At 34.9% G+C, this 18872-nt stretch overlaps 1 protein-coding gene across 2 annotated transcripts in view; it reads left to right on the plus strand.

The window, feature by feature from the left end:
• The window catches only part of timeless (timeless circadian clock), a 38107-nt gene extending 25888 nt beyond the window's left edge, over positions 1-12219 (plus strand). For both annotated transcript variants that reach the window (XM_067388649.1, XM_067388650.1), the window contains 12 exons: positions 35-174; positions 282-367; positions 462-582; positions 729-811; positions 3571-3719; positions 4395-4608; positions 4684-4752; positions 9131-9249; positions 9403-9643; positions 10829-10871; positions 10970-11055; positions 11289-12219. In XM_067388649.1, coding sequence (XP_067244750.1) covers positions 35-174; positions 282-367; positions 462-582; positions 729-811; positions 3571-3719; positions 4395-4608; positions 4684-4752; positions 9131-9249; positions 9403-9643; positions 10829-10871; positions 10970-11055; positions 11289-11419 — 1482 coding nt within the window. In that variant the 3' untranslated portion in view covers positions 11420-12219. The remainder of the gene's footprint in view (positions 1-34; positions 175-281; positions 368-461; positions 583-728; positions 812-3570; positions 3720-4394; positions 4609-4683; positions 4753-9130; positions 9250-9402; positions 9644-10828; positions 10872-10969; positions 11056-11288) is intronic.
• Positions 12220-18872: the final 6653 nt, after the last annotated feature.

Genomic DNA, 18872 nt, shown 5'->3' on the forward strand with positions numbered 1-18872 from the left:
TATTTTTTTTTTTTTTTTTTTTTGGTCCTTACAGGAGCTTGTTACATTTGCAAAATATGTTCTGAACCGGTTCTTTGTATTTGCTGCTAAAAACGACAAAGCATTTGTGGAGCTGCTGTTCTGGAAGAATGTGGGTGCTGTGAGAGAAATGACAGAGGGATACAATAAAGAAGGGTAATTGCACATGTGTTTAGACCTTATTGATATTGAAGTGGATTAAAGCTCATATCTCAAGAGTCGCTCAAGAGTTGATTTATTTTATTCATATCCATATATATTAGGGAAGGCACAAAGAAAAAAAGCAAGTGGACTCCTGAAGAACAGGAGCAGCTTCAGCGATTGTATGAAGAGTACAGGGACTCTGGAGGTGGAGTTACACTTGTTCACAGTTTCTGTCGTTTGGTTTTTGGGTATGTTGAACAGTCTTTTAAAAGGTCTTTGTTGTGGTTTTTGTTCTTCAGTGCCTGATGTTGTTGAGACGCTGTTACCGTTGCTGAGCAGCAGCCGCACTAGACGTGAGGTAGTGTCCCACATGGTATCCATGGGTTTGGTGGACAGTGTGAAGGATTTAAAGAAAGAGAAGTATGATTTTATTATAAAATCTGGAATTTTGAAAGTAAAGACTAGTAGAGTAGAGACATTTTGCTCCATTTATAATCCTAGTGAGCTACTTTCTGGCTACTATGAACTGTTTCCCCCTCTCTTTTTCCCCCCTCTCATTTGATCAGGAAAGGCACTCGTATCGTGCTCTGGACTGAAGAGCAGGAACAAGAACTCCAGATTCTCTTTGAGGAATTTAGAGACTCTGATGGTTAGTGCAAATTCCTTTTTTATATAAAGATCATTATTTCAAAATCAAGTAAAAACACTAGGGATGCTCAGATCGATTGGTCACAGATCGGAATCGGCTGATAATCACATTCTACGACTCGATCAGGAGTCGCTAAAACTGGCTGAGCTCACCAACTGATTACAAATTAATGACGTCAGACTTTAGCGCCACAGTCATGTCATCACCAGTGTGGAGTCAGGGCTTGACATTAACATCTGCCAAATGTGGTTGGATTTCAGCAGTAGCATGTACTTTTGGCGGGTTACATTTTTAATTTTATATATATATTAGGGCTGCACGATATATTGCATGAGATTGTCACGCGCATTTCTTCAGTAAAGCCGGTTCCCTGATTACCGCTAAATCGCCATCAGCTGCTTTCAAATGCAGCGGCATTTAATAGACAGAGCCGTAGTTCACTGACAAGCCACGCAATATCGCGTTCATATAGCAGATGTATCGCCTTCGATAATGAAAGCGATATTGCGTGGCTTTTCAGTGATCTACGGCTCTGTGGACTATATATATATATATATATATATATACATATACACACACACACACATATTATATATATATATATATATATATAATATAATATAATATAATATAATATAATATAATATAATATAATATAATATAATATAATATAATATAATATAATATAATATAATATAATATAATATGTGTGTGTGTGTATATATATATATATATAATATAATATGTGTGTGTGTGTGTATATATATATACATACAGTCCAAAAGTTTGGAACCACTAAGATTTTTTTATGTTTTTAAAATAAGTTTCGTCTGCTCACCAAGGCTAAATTTATTTAATTGAAAATACAGTAAAAAACAGTAATATTGTGAAATATTATTACAATTTAAAATAACTGTTTTCTATTTGAATATATTTCACAAAGTAATTTATTTCTGTGATGCAAAGCTGAATTTTCAGCATCGTTACTCCAGTCTTCAGTGTCACATGATCCTTCAGAAATCATTCTAATGTGCTGATCTGCTGCTCAAGAAACATTTAATGTGTACAATTGTACAAAATATTTGTGTACAATATTTTTTTTCAGGATTATTTGATGAATAGAAAGTTCAAAAGAACAGTGTTTATCTGAAATCTAATCTTTTGTAACATTATAAATGTCTTTACTGCCACTTTTGATTGATTTAATGCATCCTTGCTGATTAAAAGTATTCATTTCTTTAATTTCTTTTCAAAAAAATAAAAATAAAAATACTTACTGACCCCAAACTTTTGAGCGGTAGTGTATAATGCTACAGAAGCTTTGTATTTCAGATAAATGCTGTTCTTTTGAACTTTCTATTCATCAAGGAATCCTGAAAAAAAAAAAAAGTACACAACTGTTTTCAACATTGAAAATAATCATAAATGTTTATTGAGCAGCAGATCAGCACATTAGAATGATCATGTGACACTGAAGACTGGAGTAACGATGCTGAAAATTCAGCTTTGATCACAGGAATAAATTACTTTGTCAAATATATTCAAATAGAAAACAGTTATTTTAAATTGTAATAATATTTCACAATATTACTGTTTTTACTGTATTTTTAATTAAATAAATGTAGCCTTGGTGAGCAGACGAAACTTCTTTTAAAAACATTAAAAATCTTAGTGGTTCCAAACTTTTGGACTGTACTGTATATATAATTTTTTTTTTTTTTTTTTTTTTTTTTTTTTTAAAGGCAGTTTTATGCAGTTTTTAAAAAGGCATCTAAAATGATAAACTAAGAGAAATGTTGTCAAAAATATAAATTTTCGATAAATATCAATACTGAAAAATCTGAAACGCTTCCAGTTTTCCAATGCTCATTTTCCGCAGAATAGATACATGATACCAGCTGATCTTTCTTTCTCTCACTCTCTCTCTCTCTCTCTCTCTCTCTCTCTCTCTCTCTCTCTCTCTCTCTCTCTCTCTCTCTCTCTCTCTCTCTCTCTCTCTCTCTCTCTCTCTCACACCTCTGACAGCAAATTGACACACAAACCCACCTCCCCAAAATATGTTGTTATATTTGCTGTTAATAACACATGAAATGAGGTGAATCTCAAGAAAACATGTCCAGGACATAATTCACTCTAAAGTCAAAAAATTTAAATAAAAGAAATAATTGTGAATAGTTTGTTCTTTTTAATAAGTTGTTCAAAAAAAATTTTTTCTTAAATTTGAATCAGCTGAACTCATTGAATCACTCAAGATGTTCACACTTGGCAGGTTTGGTTCAATTAATATGAACTCTGGTGCTGTTTGACTGAAATATGAATGCAACATGGACCGAAGACATCTAAATGAACCACAAACAGGACGTAATGTCTCAAGACTCTCAAGAATACCTGTTTTTTCTTGTCATAGTTGCGATATTGCCCATAACAGTTTGGTATAGTCATCAGAACTGTGTTGCAAATGCAGCAGATCTTAGTTTGTGTGTGTGACGGTGAAAATCTGCCATTGTTTTGACTCCTTAACATGAGCATTTATCCCAGCACACTGCATTTTAAATTTTAAGTTCCATCGCACTGTACACGACGGAACTGTGAAGTATACTTTGACCTTAAGATTCATAAAACCTTTGAAATGAGATTCATAAAATCAGTGTAATTGCTTTCTGGTTTACTACTAATCATCACATCTACCTAACGGTTTCTTGATTCACTGTTATGCCTGCAAAGACATTTATTTCTGCTTTCTCTGCTTTTTCTCATAGATGTGCTTGGAAATATTCTAAAGCGGATCACAGCCAAGCGCTCAAGGGCACGAATAGTTGATAAGATCCTCAGCATGGGTCTAGTGTCCGACCGCAGAGACCTGTACAAGAAGAGACAACGCAGTGCCCCTGGCAAGAGCACTGGAATGGTGCGTCAATCAACATATAAAGCCTCGTTTGTACTCATCACACGAGTGCGAAGGTGTGGGCGGTCGTGCACATTGAGTGACATGGTGGTGTGCACTGTATTTTTTGTAACTTTGCGTGTGGCTCCACATCTGAAGATGCACAACTTTAAGGCGAATCTGGCCGAACCTGAAAAAAAGTGTTCTGTCTGAAGGGGTTTCCTTTAATTCCTGTGTTTATATACATTTATATACAAGTTTAGCATTTGCAGGATGATTACGCATCATTAACCGATGTGTTATGAAGGCTAATGAATAGAAACATTTGCTCACTGACATGTCATAGCACAAAATATGAAATTACTGAAAGAGGCCATCTTATTCCACTACCTTAATTTTTACAGAAATTAAAGTTAAATTACTTTTGATATCGTTCTCATTTAGTAATTAATGTCTTCATATTTTTAATGTCATTTAATGTAAAATACTAAAACAACTATTCTGTTTAAAATTGCTCTGACAATTTAGTCGTCAAGCAAAATTCCATTAAACGTGATGAATATTTACATATTTTAATCAAACATATTTCATTTTCATTTTAATGAATAGCAATAATTCATGGAATTATTGAATAAGTATTAAATTATAAAATATATATGTATATGTGTGTGTGTGTGTGTGTGTGTGTGCATATATCAGACAGAGGAAGAGTTCTTTGATATGACTGGAGAGTCTCAGGAGAAGGATATGGATGTACAGGAAGAAGAGGAGGATCAATCAGAGCAAGATGAAGAAGACAATGAGGATCTAGCTGGCAACTCTGTCAAAAGAGGACCAAAGGGCATGAGTAGAGAAATTGCTTCAGAGAAAATTCACAGTCTGAGAAACATGGTCCAGACTTTACAGCAGCAAGGTATTTTATCAGGCATGATTATGAGGGTCTTTCTGAATGAAGGCTGAAATAGTTACTAACGATTTGTGTTAACAGGTCTGTCAGGGCCTGTCCTCTGGCTACAGAATTGCCTCAACAGAACTGCTGATGACCGTGAGGAGGATGGTGAGTACATAAAACAAAACATTGATTAAAACCTATGTTAGTCCTGCTTATAATTAGGGCTAGAGATTGTAAAATGTTTTCTTCTCTTTTTTTTGGGTCATTTAGCTGATCACATGCCTGCTTAGCACCCTTGTAGAACTGGGCATGCCTCTTGTGCAGCAACGTTATTTTGCACCCTAGGCAACTGCATATGTCGCCTAGGACACTGGTCAGCCCTGCTCATATTGTAGTGTGTAGCATTGCAAAGCTTCACTCATGAGCTGTTTAAAGGTACCGAAGCTGATTGTCTTTTCCCACGTAATGCATCAGTCATGGTCCCGCACCGCTAAACACCCTCCGGCTCCACCTGCTACAGTAGCCACGTGCCAGACTCTCTATTGGTTGAGCTGGAAAGAAATTGGCTGATCTGAGCGGACCACACTAGTTTAAATTTTGCCTGAGAGGCTCAATGTTTATACTCTTGGGGGAATTAAACCCATGAATGGCATACTAATAGCAGTCAATAAGCATTAAACTGGGTTCAGAGACTGCTGAAAGGAAAATGAAAGCAAGAGCACCCTCAGTTGGTACTGTAATAATAATATCATATTGACAAAACATTTGGTAAAAGCTCCAGTGCATTTTTGTGTTTGCGTTCTGGAGAACATCCGTCTCTGTTTACTAGGGCTGGGTAAAAAAATATTGATTTCTCGATTTTAATCGGTTCTTATTTTTACAAACTGATATCGATTCTTAAATCCCAAGAATCGATTAGTCTAGTCTGTTTTCAGTTGATAAATGAGCAGAATATGTAGCGCCTCCCATCCAATAAATCACAATAATCTTTGTGCTTTGTTACTTTTGATATGAAGCAAAGTCTCAGATTTCAAATGACGTCCATCTAATTATGAGATTCAAAAAATAAATAACGTTTTGCCGGTGTTTAATGTGGCGTGACAGATCACTTTAGCGCCTCAGTTCAAGAGAAGCGGCAGCATGAGCGCATGAGAAACATCATCATCTCTGCTTTAATACCAGTTACAGCGTGAAATAAACATTAATAAACATCTGAAGGTATGTTAAAATATACAGTACATCTTACAGAAATCCATATCATCTCATTTAATCGCTCAATCAGTGTTTCAACCTCGGAAAGACGTCAATAACAGCTTGTAAACAATGTCACGTAACGTCACATTTACCTCAGAAAAGCATATTCAGTGACCATAAACTCATCAGTCAGCTAGTAAAGTGATCTCTTGAAAGCAACATTCTGATAAATATAGCTATGCACCATTACATATTCATGTATAATTTTTATCATTGTTTGAATAAATCTGTTATGACAGCCACGATTTAATGTTTATCTTTAAAAAAAAAAAAAAAAAAAAACGAATTGGGAGTAGAAATTATGTAAATTATGTAATTCTAAACTTTATTTATAAAAACATCATTGAGTGTAATTTAAGTGTTTGTATATAAATAAGTTAATTTAACCTTCAATATTATTATAGTAGTACCAACTTTCTTACATGTGTAGTTTACAGCATTAGTTGATTTAGATTTTTTTTCATCTAGAAAATTTGCAATGTACTGTAACTGATATCAAATCAAACCAAATCAAAATTGGAAGCATGTGAATAGTAATCGAATCGTGAAAATTGTCAATACCCAGCCCTACTATTTACAACGTGTTTTTGCAGCTATTGATTCTCGAACGCAGTGGTCAATCAGAGGAGTTTAATTTAGTCAGAATCCGGTCACTGTTCAAAACACCAGAGTTTTTGTCTGCACGCCCACGTATCCACATAAAGTGTTGAGACGATATAAATAAGAGATTTATTTTGCAGTGTTGACAGCTTTGTTGATTATAACAGAACTTTGTGAGATCACAAACTGAAATGAGTGACAGCTTTTTAGTGATTGTAAAGGGAGTGCTCTTTGCAGGCTTTCTAGGCTATATTACATAACAGTAATTGATATCATTAGCCTTTGACTTAATTTACTTTATCAAATATAATAATATTAGTAATGTGTTGCTAATATTACACAAACCATGTTGCTGTTTGCCATCTCAGAGTCACACAGCTTTTAACCTGGCCTTCTAAAAATCAGCATCCTTAGAAATAATGATTGGAAAGCCCTGCCCCGCATGATGACGGGATTGGTGTCCCGATGATGAGAGAAATAAAGTGCAGGGGTCTTATATAACCATGTTCAGAGAAATAAAGTGCAGAGGTTTTGTGTGTGCTGTGTGAACATGATAGCTATTGTAGTTTTGGACTAAATGTGAACATGGATTTACTCATCTCACAGTGAAATGCAATCTCAGAATTTTACACAATCCTGTAATAATTAACCTAAAGGTGCCCAAAATCAGAATTTGAATTTACCTCGGCATAGTTGAATAACAAGAGTTCAGTACATGGAAAAGACATACATTGATTTTCAAACCCCATTGTTTCCTCCTCCTTATGTAAATGTCATTTGTTTAAAAGACTTCCGGAAAACACTCGGATCTCAACATAACACCGACTGTTACGTAACAGTCGGGATCATTAATATGTATGACCCCAATATTTGCATAATGCCAGCCCATTCGACGCATTAGACAAGGAAAGGCAGTATTAACGTCTGGATCTGTGCACAGACAAGGTAAGCAAGCAAGAACAACAGCAGAAATGGCAGATGGAGCAATAATAACTGACATGATCCATGATATCATGATATTTTTAGTGATATTTATAAATTGTCTTTCTAAATGTTTCGTTAGCATGTTGCTAATGTACTGTTAAATGTGGTTAAAGTTACCATCGTTTCTTACTGTATTCACGGAGACGAGAATCGTTGCTATTTTCATTTTTAAACCCGTGCAGTCTGTCTAATTCATAAACACAACTTCATTCTTTATAAATCTCTCCAACAGTGTGTAATGTTAGCTTTAGCCACAGAGCATAGCCTCAAACTCAACGTAACCATCTAAATAAATACTTTACTCACATAATTCGAAGCATGCATACAGTATGCATGACGAACATCTTGTAAAGATCCATTTGAGGGTTATATTAGCTGTGTGAACTTTGTTTATGCAATTGTATATATAGTCGAGAGCTTGTGGGGCAGAGGGAACGCATCTCTTAAAGGGCCGTGCTGAAAAAATCAGTGCATAGTTAATGATGCCCCAAAATAGGCAGCTAAAAAAATTAATTAAAAAAAAATCTATGGGGTATTTTGAGCTGAAACTTCAGACACATTCAGGAGACACCTTAGACTTATATTACATCTTGTAAAAAAACAATTTAGGGCACCTTTAAATTACTTAAATATACTTTATTAATTTATTCTCACTTTATTAATAAATGTCTTTGCTGCTGACCTTCAATTATCTAATTCAACCATACTAATGAGCAAAAATTACTTTAGATTAGATTTATAAATAAGAGTGTTGAGCTTCCTTCTCCTGTATCCTTTTCTTCTTTAATCCAGAATGGCAGCACAACTGATAGATTTGTTTGTGCTGCGCCCTCTACTGTACAGGCTTAAAAATGTGTTGTTGTGTTGTTAATAAAAAACAATTTGAATTTTGTGTGTTTGTCTTAAAGGTCTTTAAGGCCCCCAAACTCTCCCTCCTCGCATATAAATCAAGTGTTTTGAAAACATTATTCAAAAATTTAAAACCCTCATTTACAGAAAGAGCATTATGAAATTTAGTTGAGCTTTGTGATGTGACTGCGTTTAATGAGCTAATAAAATATTTAAACTCAAATCAACATTTTGTGTCCAATTATTTACAGTATGCAGTAAGCAGCAATGTAATATGCAGGATAATGTACATCCAGCTGGTTTATATTGAATCTGACGGCAAAGTGAAAAAAAACCTGGCGGGAAAATGTACAGTTGTACCACTTATTACATGACTTCTCGCCACATAAATCATGACAGGGACAAAATATTGATTTGAGAAGAAACCATTTTAAAATACTTGTTTATTGTCTTCTAATAATAAAAATATAAAGTACCTGTTTATTATCTTTATAATCCATTACTGTGTTGTTGCTTGAAATGTTTGTTTTGCACACTAACACTTCAACAGTATTACCATAGGCCTACTATTAATGTTGCTATTAACCCAGTCCTCTGGGTTCATGAATATACTGAGACTCAAGACGGCACCAGATGCATTTGAATGTAACATGAGCGAGAGCGTCCACTCTCAGTGTGATACAAGAGATATGAGAGAAGCGCCGCCATCAAATGCTCGGATATGCTGTCATTACACAGTTGCTATTGATGACGGTCATTATCGGGGAATGACCTTGTAATGTTCCAATTGACCAGTCAGAATCAAGCATTTCAGAGAGCTGTATAATAATTTAAAATATGTCATCTCTTTCTCCAGGTGTTTCTCATCCTGTGGCACTGGTTCCTCTGACAGAGGAGAACGAGGATGCCATGGAGAACAGGGCTTTCCAGAAACTTCTGCGCACAATTGGCATCCGCGCACCCTCAGACGGACAGGTCGGTTTGGGCTTCTTTGTCTCTCATTCTCGGGTTCTCACTTCATAGTCTGTTGTCAGAAGCTTCCATATTGGTATAATAGTGATTATTTGAAGACACCATAACTGCAGTGCTGTAAAGCTGCTGTCATCTCATCTGATCTGCATTCATCAGGAGTCTTTCTGGAGGATTTCTCCCAGTCTGAGCGTGGATCATCTGAGGAAATTGGCAGTGTCTCTTGACCCGGTTGAGGAGACAGCACCTGAAGGGGACTCTGAGGGAAACAAGGACAACAGTCTTGCTGTTGAGATGGAGGAGGATGATGATGATGATGATGACCAAGAGTTGAGAGCTCAAGCACTGAGAGCTTTGCTATTGTCTCGCCAAAGGAAACACGCCTCTGCTAAATCAAAGGGTGATTTTGCCACATTTTCAATGATGCAAATGTTGATCATTTTCATAGAGGCCAAGCACTGAAGGTGTGAATGCATGTGTTCTCTCATCTGTTCAGTTGTTGTAGTCTGTGACTGCCCATAGAAGTTCTGTGTTAGCACACAGAGAAAGGACAGTTTCAAGGACAACAACAAATCCTTATCTCAAACCCTGTAGGGCCACAAATTATTTTTTACCACAGAGTTCATCTCAAATGCACTGATATGGTTTCAATTTACATCTTACTTAGGAGAAAAAAAGCAACATGAAACAGTTTCCTCCCAATCCTCCTAGACCTTCTGTTAGATCTTCACCAAATTTGGTCCATCAATGGCAAAAAATTGGCAAAAGCTTTTTTTCATGCCCTGAATAAACATGAGCAGGATTTTGCTACTTCCTAAACATTTGACATAAAGTGATGAAACTCATCTCATTGAATTGTTTTTAAATTCAGTTTGAATTTGCATACTGGTGTATTTTTAAAATGCATTGGCGTATTATTTTGGGCTGCCTCCTAATAGTCGACTAGAAGAAGTTTAGTCGACCAAAATTTTATAAGTCGGTTAGTCGCAGAAAAAAATCTTGTGCCGAAGTCACACAGTCCATGAGGGACAGGTAGTTAAGGATCAGACCTTGTGGTAATTACAGAATGTTGTTCGCCTATCTATCGCCCTCAAATGTGGATTATCATGTGAAATATGCAAGTAGCAACTTTACATGGTTGCTCGCTCTAACATTAACCTAGATACATGTACGCTATTATTAAGGCACATATCCAAGTGTTTGTGTGGAGTGTGGAAGCAGAAGTACAGTATGACATGGTTACTGCATGACATTGAGGCGCCGGCGCGATCACTTGCATTTTTTTTTTTTTCCTGACAACAGCAGAAACAACTTAAAATACTGTCATTTTTGGTCATAGATAAGAGTAGTACATCATTCAAAATGGTAAAGTATGACCTTTAAACATACTTGGCCTAAAATCATCACTGGAATGCTCTATTCAATCAGATGTTATGCTGTCGGTGTGCTTGGCCTCATAATTGCTGCTTGAAGCTATGTTACTGAAATTATATTGACCATGTGATTAACTAAAATGACTATCTTGAAGTATTTACTTGGTAATTACCAATTAATGAATTTAAATGATTTTCTCTGTCTTCATAAGACTCTGCATCATGTGAGGCCAGTTCTGATACTGCGGAACCAAGGTTAGTGCCAGTTTTGATGGCTAGTGACTAAAGTTTGAAGGTTTACACTGAACATGAGGTTCTTAAACTAAATGTGCTTTCGTTGATTTGTGTTCCAGTGGTCATACAGAGGAGAGAATCTCAAAGAAGAGAAGCAGAGTGTTGGATGATGATGATGATGATGATGGTGATGATCATCAGAGAGGTAATGAACAGCATCTCGAAAACATCTAGATTTTCTGTCAAACAACTCTAGATATTTTTGGTCCATTACAATGAATGAGTCTTTGATCTTTTTTTTTTCTTTTTGATTTAAAAAAAATAATAAAAAGCATGTTGCTAGAATAATGATAAATCAAGTTTATTTATCCCCACAGGTAAAGCACAGTGAATTCCTCCAATGCATGTAGGTGACTCTATCTTTTGTCTATCCCACAGATATTTCAGATGTGGATCCATTGTCCAGGAGAAACTTTGAAAGAAGCTTGGATTCAGACCACGAGAGTCCTGCCCCAGCTAAGCGCAGATATAAGAGAGTGTTAAGTGATGAAGAGGACGAAGATAACTAGACATATTAATACAGCGCAATATTTTCCCCTCACTCTTTAATTTTAAATGTGAATTATTACCAAGTCCTCAGTCTATCTTTATTTTCTGAACTTGTGTAGTTACCTAGAAAAAAAAACTGTTGACCATGTTTGTGGGGTTTTACTGTTTTGAGAAATCTTTTCACCCCTGTTGCAAATGTAATTTCCAAAGGCTTGTTTTTCGTGCTTTTTGGTTTAGGAACTTGTTGATACACCAGCATTTTCACTTTTTTGGTTTAATTTCTAATATTTTCCTCCATTTTCAATTTTAGCATCTGCAAAACAAAAAAATAATTGTCATTTGAATGTCTTTGTCACTTTGACAAAATTGACCTCATTAAACACACATTTCTATATAGGCTTTGGCTCAGTGTTCATAATTGTCACATGACTAGTTCTTATACAAAGAATTTTGCTATTATAAGGTAACACTCTTTGTATGTTAATACATTTTGCTGTATGAAATTATCAGCTTTTTTGTTATATTTGTATGTTTAGACAGTTAAATGACAGGGTTTAGATATGTTGTCTACTTGTTTTACCTTGTTTCTTGAATATTGTCAGGGATTTTGCGTTCCGGATAGGTTTGGAAAGACATGTTCTGGAAAGATTTTGTGCCTCTCTCAGTGAAGGTACCACGAGGCGTCGCTCATTTACTGCCCTCAGGCTTCTGGAGGGCATGTAGACTCATACAGGGGTTCCTATACAGCTTGAATAAGTATGGAATTTGATTTGAGTCATTTCTGGGTCTGGAAAAGTATGGAAAAAATGAAGCAGCATTTCTAGACGGTCCGTGTACGTTTTGATAGTTTGTTTTCCAATTTGAAATGAAATACGCAGAAACGAGAAAATGGTCGTTTCCCGTTTTTTCGTTTGTTAAAAAAAACGGAAAAACGAGATTTTGACTCGATTTTCGTTTTTTCGGGTTACGGATAGAAAATGGAAACACGACTTCAAAACTCGTTTTCCACATGTGGGCGGTCATTACACGCCCCTTTCAGCCGATTGGTCAATGAAATCTGAGCCAGTGACGTCATCTTCAGTTCGTTCAACAAAATAACAGTCCTCTGCCGCTATAGCAGTATGTCATAAATCGGCTTTCTTCTGTGCAACCTAACGCGTATTTCACAGAAATATTTATTTCAGAAATGTTAATCAGCACACAGACTGTTGTAATGCTGTTTGTAGTTTAATATGCATAGTGAAACTGCCCACGCAGAGGAGCGGATGAAAAGCACAGATTAAAAAAAAAAAAAAAAAAAACCTACAGGTTTTATTTTATTCTATTTTGAATAAATAGAATAAATCACAATAAATAAATAGCAATTTTGAAAAACGAACAATCGCTCATCTCTATTTATTTATTTTATATAGCCTAATTGCCTGCTGAAATGTTAATAACCCTTTGGTTAAAAGATTTAGGGAATATGTAAAGATCAAACATTAAAGATCAAAATTACAGCTACATAGCCTTTTTAGTTATGACAAAAATAATATATAAATGTTAAGCCAAAACGAATTAATTTAAAGCTGAACTGAAACAGAAACCGGCGTTATAACTACCTCTCTAATTTGACACAAATCCAAATGTTTCAATATTCACGATTTGGAGGCTAAACTATATTTATTATTTAAACGCTTTTATTGTAGCCTACACAGACTACTTAAAATGAGCAGTAGGCCTATAACGTTTTATATATTTGGTTGAATGTACATATTTTGACAGTTAACAGGCTGTGGCGTCAAGTTCCTAAAACTGATGTTGTGTGTGCGTGAGGCGCCGACGCGCGTTCACTTGAATTTTCTTATAAAAGCGGAAACAACTTAATACTTAGACATTTATGGTCAAATATATGTAACACCATTCGAATCTGTGAAAGGTTAAATAGGCCTATTATTTTTGTACACTCACAAACAAAACATTGCTCGTAAAATAAACAAAGAAATTTTCTGCCGTATTGGTTTCCTTTCTGTGAACTTCTCAAAAATAAACCGACACTCATATTGTCGCATTTTTTCCCCTTTCATTTTGGTAATATTAATTACTTAAGTGAAATAAATTTCGCGCATAGACATAGGCTATGTAGCCTATTCCTTTTTGAATCCTTTGTTCTCCGTTCACAGAAGCGCTGCAGGTGCGTGATGATAATGAATCCTCATGTTCTGTTGTTTATTCTGCTATTTGTTTATGTAGGCTAAAACTAAACCCCTGGAATTTTTTAATGATTCACAGACATTTATCAAATTTCGTTTAATTCTAATTTAATATAATTTTATCGGTTAATGAAACGATGATCGCATCAGTTGAAAGTCAGGGAAAAAACAGAAATTATATTGACAAGGCAACAATAATTTTCGTTTAGTTTAAACTTTTCAAAACATCCACAGAACTGCATACAGTAAATTTTCCCGCTGTTTAAGCCACGAATATTTACAAAATAAAATAATTACAAAGATAATAAAACTTCTATGTTTAATATACGAGAGTTTTTGTTTTGCTGTTGTCCACTGAAGCAATTGACGCAGAATCGCCAATAGCCGTTAAATCGAAATTGAAAGTAAAATGTTCAGGGCCATTTATAGCTAATTCATTCAAAAGCGAAGGAAAGACAGAAAAAGTGAGGATAGCAAGTAAACTGTGACATATAATAGTAATGTTCACTGTGTTCATAAAAGTGTTTAATTTAAGAGATAAAATCTGTATGGCCATTTATAAGCTAAGGAAAACTAAAAAGCCCCCCGATGGTGATACCGTTATTAGGTGTTGCCACCTAGTGGATAGCCTATTTTCTAATATGACTGTAGTCTACTGCAAGGAATGCGTCTGCTAAATTATTGAATTTAAATGTATAAAATGTAAACAAAACATTAAAATAAGAAAAATGAGTGCAGTAGCCACTGATCTATAATAGAGAATAGTCTATCATTATGTATAGCCTATTGATCGGTGGTAGTAGCCCAAAGGATGTCATGCGCTTAGTAACAGATGTAGAGGCATTTACATTTTAAAAACAGCTTAAAAACAGACTTAATTAAATTTACTGTAGGTTTTTTAAAACTTTTTTTTATCTGTGCAAACATATTTCTGTGAAATACGCGTTAGGTTGCACAGAAGAAAGCCGATTTATGACATACTGATATAGCGGCAGAGGACTATTATTTTGTTGAACGAACTGAAGATGACGTCACTGGCTCAGATTTGATTGACCAATCGGCTGAAAGGGGCGTGTAATGACCGCCCACATGTGGAAAACGAGTTTTGACGTCGTGTTTCCGTTTTCTATCCGTGACCCGAAAAAAACGAAAATCCAGTCAAAATCTCGTTTTTCCGTTTTTTTTAACAAACGAAAAAACGGGAAACGACCGTTTTCTCGTTTCTGCGTATTTCATTTCAAATTGGAAAACAAACTATCAAAACGTACACGGACCCTAGACTATTCCCCCTCATTTAGTTTTCTATCATAGAAAATTAAGAATTTAATGAAAATAAATTTACCATACAAGAAGTGTTTTCATGGCAGCTGTTTAGTGATTCTTTAGTAATTGTCAAACACAACTGAATTAATTAAGTGTGCGCTTTCATTAAGCAAAAATGCAGGTTAAAAGCGTTTTGGGTTTCTTCTCATGATACTCTTAGCACTGTATCACAGAGCTTCTAAAATGACCTTTGCAAAAAATATATACATACAGACTTGCATATACGCACAAGAAACAATTACATTTAGCATGTAGGACACGGAGTACCAGTTTGTTTTTTTTGTTTTTTTGTTTTTGTTTTTTTTTACAGATCCTTGAACTTGGCAAATAGGACAATGCACATATTGTGCCTTCAGCCCTTTTCGTGCCATGATTTCTTTGCCACCACAGAGGATGTGTTAAATTGGACATTAGGCCTTGATATTAGAGGTACAACCCTAAGGAAAGCCAAATTTTGCAAAAGTCTGTATTTTTGTATTTTTTTTTTTTTTTATGTATTCACTTTGAGAGAACCAATGGGAAAAAAAAATTGAGAAAATAAATTTACAGATGAATACTAATGTACCAAATAAAAAGCTGAAAATAATGCTGTATGAACCATTTGTTAAATATGGTCTGAAAATCCCGAAACATTTACGGTTAAAAAAAAAGGCAGCTGTGGTTGCCAGAACTTTACCGTAAAAAACATGGTAGCAATGTTAAAAAAACAAACAAACAAAAAAACTTACATTTATGGTATAAAAGTTTCATTAACTGATATAATATCTGTTTAGTACCTTTGTAATACACTGACAACCACCAAACACAGAGGTAATGAGAGTCACATGATGAATCAAAGCTCATCTTAAGCAGCTTTACCACAAGCTGAGAAGGACAATACTAATATTTAGAAGCTGCACACGGTGTCATTCACACACACACTAAACACCATCATGGTAACACACATGAAATTTTAAAAATGTAATAAACATTCATTTAACAACATTAGATGTAACATAAAATGCTAATGTACCTAACTGCTTAGAAAAAACTAAGAAGAAACTGTTATTTCAACTATTGTGAATTGTGGGAATGTCAATTAATGGTTTTCACTGTACATTATACAATGACTTGAAACGTACCTTTAGTTCTATTACAGTTAATCACCGTACGGAAACTTCTGTAAACCCATTCTTTTACCATTAAAATGGTTATTTTTTTACAGTAGCCAGTTCAGAGAGATGAACAGAGGTGTGACTTGGGCTCATTGAAGACCAGTCATTCTGCTGCATTCTGAATCATTTGAAGAAGTTTGATTGCACATGATGGAAGTCCAGCTTTACACAATCCCAGACGAGGAATAAGGGTCTTATCTAAATAATAATGTATATACTTTTTAACCACAAATGCTTGTCTTGCACTGCTCTGTGATGCGCCATGCATTTCATAATCACGTTGGAAAGGTCATGCGTGACGCAGGCGGAAGTACTTCAAAATTGTCCTACTTTTTTTTGTAAAGGCTGTTTGACTTAATCTTTGCACGTTCGCTTTGTAGACACTGTCACTATGTCACGAGTGACCTTTCCAATGTGATTATGTAATGTTTTTTTAGAAAATGAACGATCGTTTCTCTAGATAAGACTCTTATTCCTCATTTGGGATCATGTAGAGCTCTTTGAAGCTGCACTGAAACTGACATTTGGACCTTCAACCCTTTGGTAGCAGTTGAAGTCCACTATATGGAGAAAAGTCCTGGAATGTTTTCCTTTAAAAATCTTAATTTCTTTTTTGACTGAAGAGAGAAAGACATAAACACCTTGGACGACATGGGTTTGAGTAAATTATTAAGAAATTTGAATTCTGATGTCAACTAATCCTTTAAAATTCCTTTGAAAAGACGCCTCTAAGAATAACAATACAAAGATTGTTACACTAATACCAACTCAAGAATGCTAAGAATGAAAAAGAAAAATACATGAAGGTAAAGACATGAGGAAAGAGAACAATAATGAAAGAGCATCATTGACAGGGCTGTGCGTATACTCACATCTTGTGACTCTCCATCATCGCAGCTCTGGGTTATATTAACAGATATGACCCAACAAGCATGATTCTCAGACATGATGCTCCAGGAATATTTCCCTCTTTTTTGTCCTTGTTCATAGAAAATGAATAGACTTTTATTCTCACAGGATTCATATATGATCACAAGATGAAAAACTGCAGAGACCAGATACAAAAGACATGTACAAACCCATAATATTTCTGTACTTTGAGAATTCAGTGTAGAACCTGATGTTGACCGAAGAGAATCACAATGAAATTTAGCAATATCTATTGTATGCAGTGGGTATAAAAAGTATGTAAAATTTTTTAGATGTAAAAAATGAATCTAAAATAAATCATGTCAGATCTTTTCCCAACTTTAAGAGCTTATAACATCTTGATTTCTTAATTTCCCCCACTCTTCCTTGCAAAACAGCTCCAGATTGATCAAATTGAGGTCTCTTGAGTACAGCACTTTTCAAGTTTTTTAAATGGATTTAGTTCTCTTCCTTTTCAAAAAGGTTTGAGGTTACTCTTGTGCTGAAAGATGAAACTCCTCTTCATCTTCAGATTTTGAATGGTGGCCTGCAGGTTTTATGCCAGAATGGTCTTGAATTTGGCACTATTCATGATTCCTTCTATATTGACTCACAAGTTTTTTTTCCATCAATTTTTGACAGGCTCCCCATTTTTTGGGAATGTCATTGTGGTGCCTCATTGTCGTCTTGTTGATTATGGCCTTCACAGTAGCCTACTTCATGAGTGACACATCTAATGTTTTGGAAATACGTTTGTATACTTCTCCTAATTGGTACAGTACCTCTTCACAATGAGATCCCAACACATCCTTTGTAATCTCTTTACTGGCCATGGACATGTGCATGGCCACAGCAGGATGATTTTTTTTTTGTTTACTTAGGGATAATCAGCATCACTTAATAATAAAATAATTACTTTTCAGTAGAAGTAATTCTAGAGTACCATCCGCCATTTTAAAAAGGTATGTACACTTATTCATGGAAGCTTGTTTCCACCATTGAATAAAACATAAAAAAAGGTAACCGCGACTTATCTCTGTTTCTCGCAAAATAAAAAAATTCAGAATTTTTTTAAGTTATAGTCAGAATTGCAAGTTATGAAGGCAGAATTGCGAGATATAAAGTCACAATTGTGTGATATTGTCACAATTGTTTTATAAAGTCCGAATTTTGAGATATAGTCACAGTTGCAAGTTTTAAAGTCAGAATTGCGAGATATAAACTTGCAGTTGCGAGTTATAGTCAGAATTTCGAGATAGTCGCAGTGAGTTTTGAACAGTGAGTTTGTCAGTATTGTGATATAAAGTCAGAATTGCTTGTTATAAAGTCAGAATTTCGAGGTATAAAGTTGCAATTGTGAGTTATAAAGTTGCAACTCTAACTTTGTTTCTCATAATTGAGTTTGTATCTCACAATTCTGATTATACAGTAACATGCAATTGCGAGTTATAAAGTCAGAATTGTGATATATAAACTTGCAATTCTGAGAAAAAAGTCACTTTTTTCCCTAAAAACTGGAATTTATAACTGACCATTGCAAGTTTATATCTAGCAATTCTGACTTTATAACACTCAATTGTGACTTTATATCATGCAATTCTGAGAAATAAAGTCAGAATTGTGAGATGTAAACTCAAATACAGGTGCTGGTCATATAATTAGAATATCATCAAAAAGTTGATTTCACTAATTCCATTCAAAAAGTGAAACCTGTACATTATATTCATTCATTACACACAGACTGATATATTTCAATTGTTTATTTCTTTAAATTTTGATGATTATAACTGACAAATAAGGAAAATCCCAAATTCAGTATCTCAGAAAATTAGAATATTGTGAAAAGGTTCAATATTGAAGACAGCTGGTGCCACACTCTAATCAGCTAATTAACT

The sequence above is a fragment of the Chanodichthys erythropterus genome, chromosome 6, assembly GCF_024489055.1.
Source record: "Chanodichthys erythropterus isolate Z2021 chromosome 6, ASM2448905v1, whole genome shotgun sequence".
Lineage (NCBI taxonomy): Eukaryota > Metazoa > Chordata > Actinopteri > Cypriniformes > Xenocyprididae > Chanodichthys > Chanodichthys erythropterus.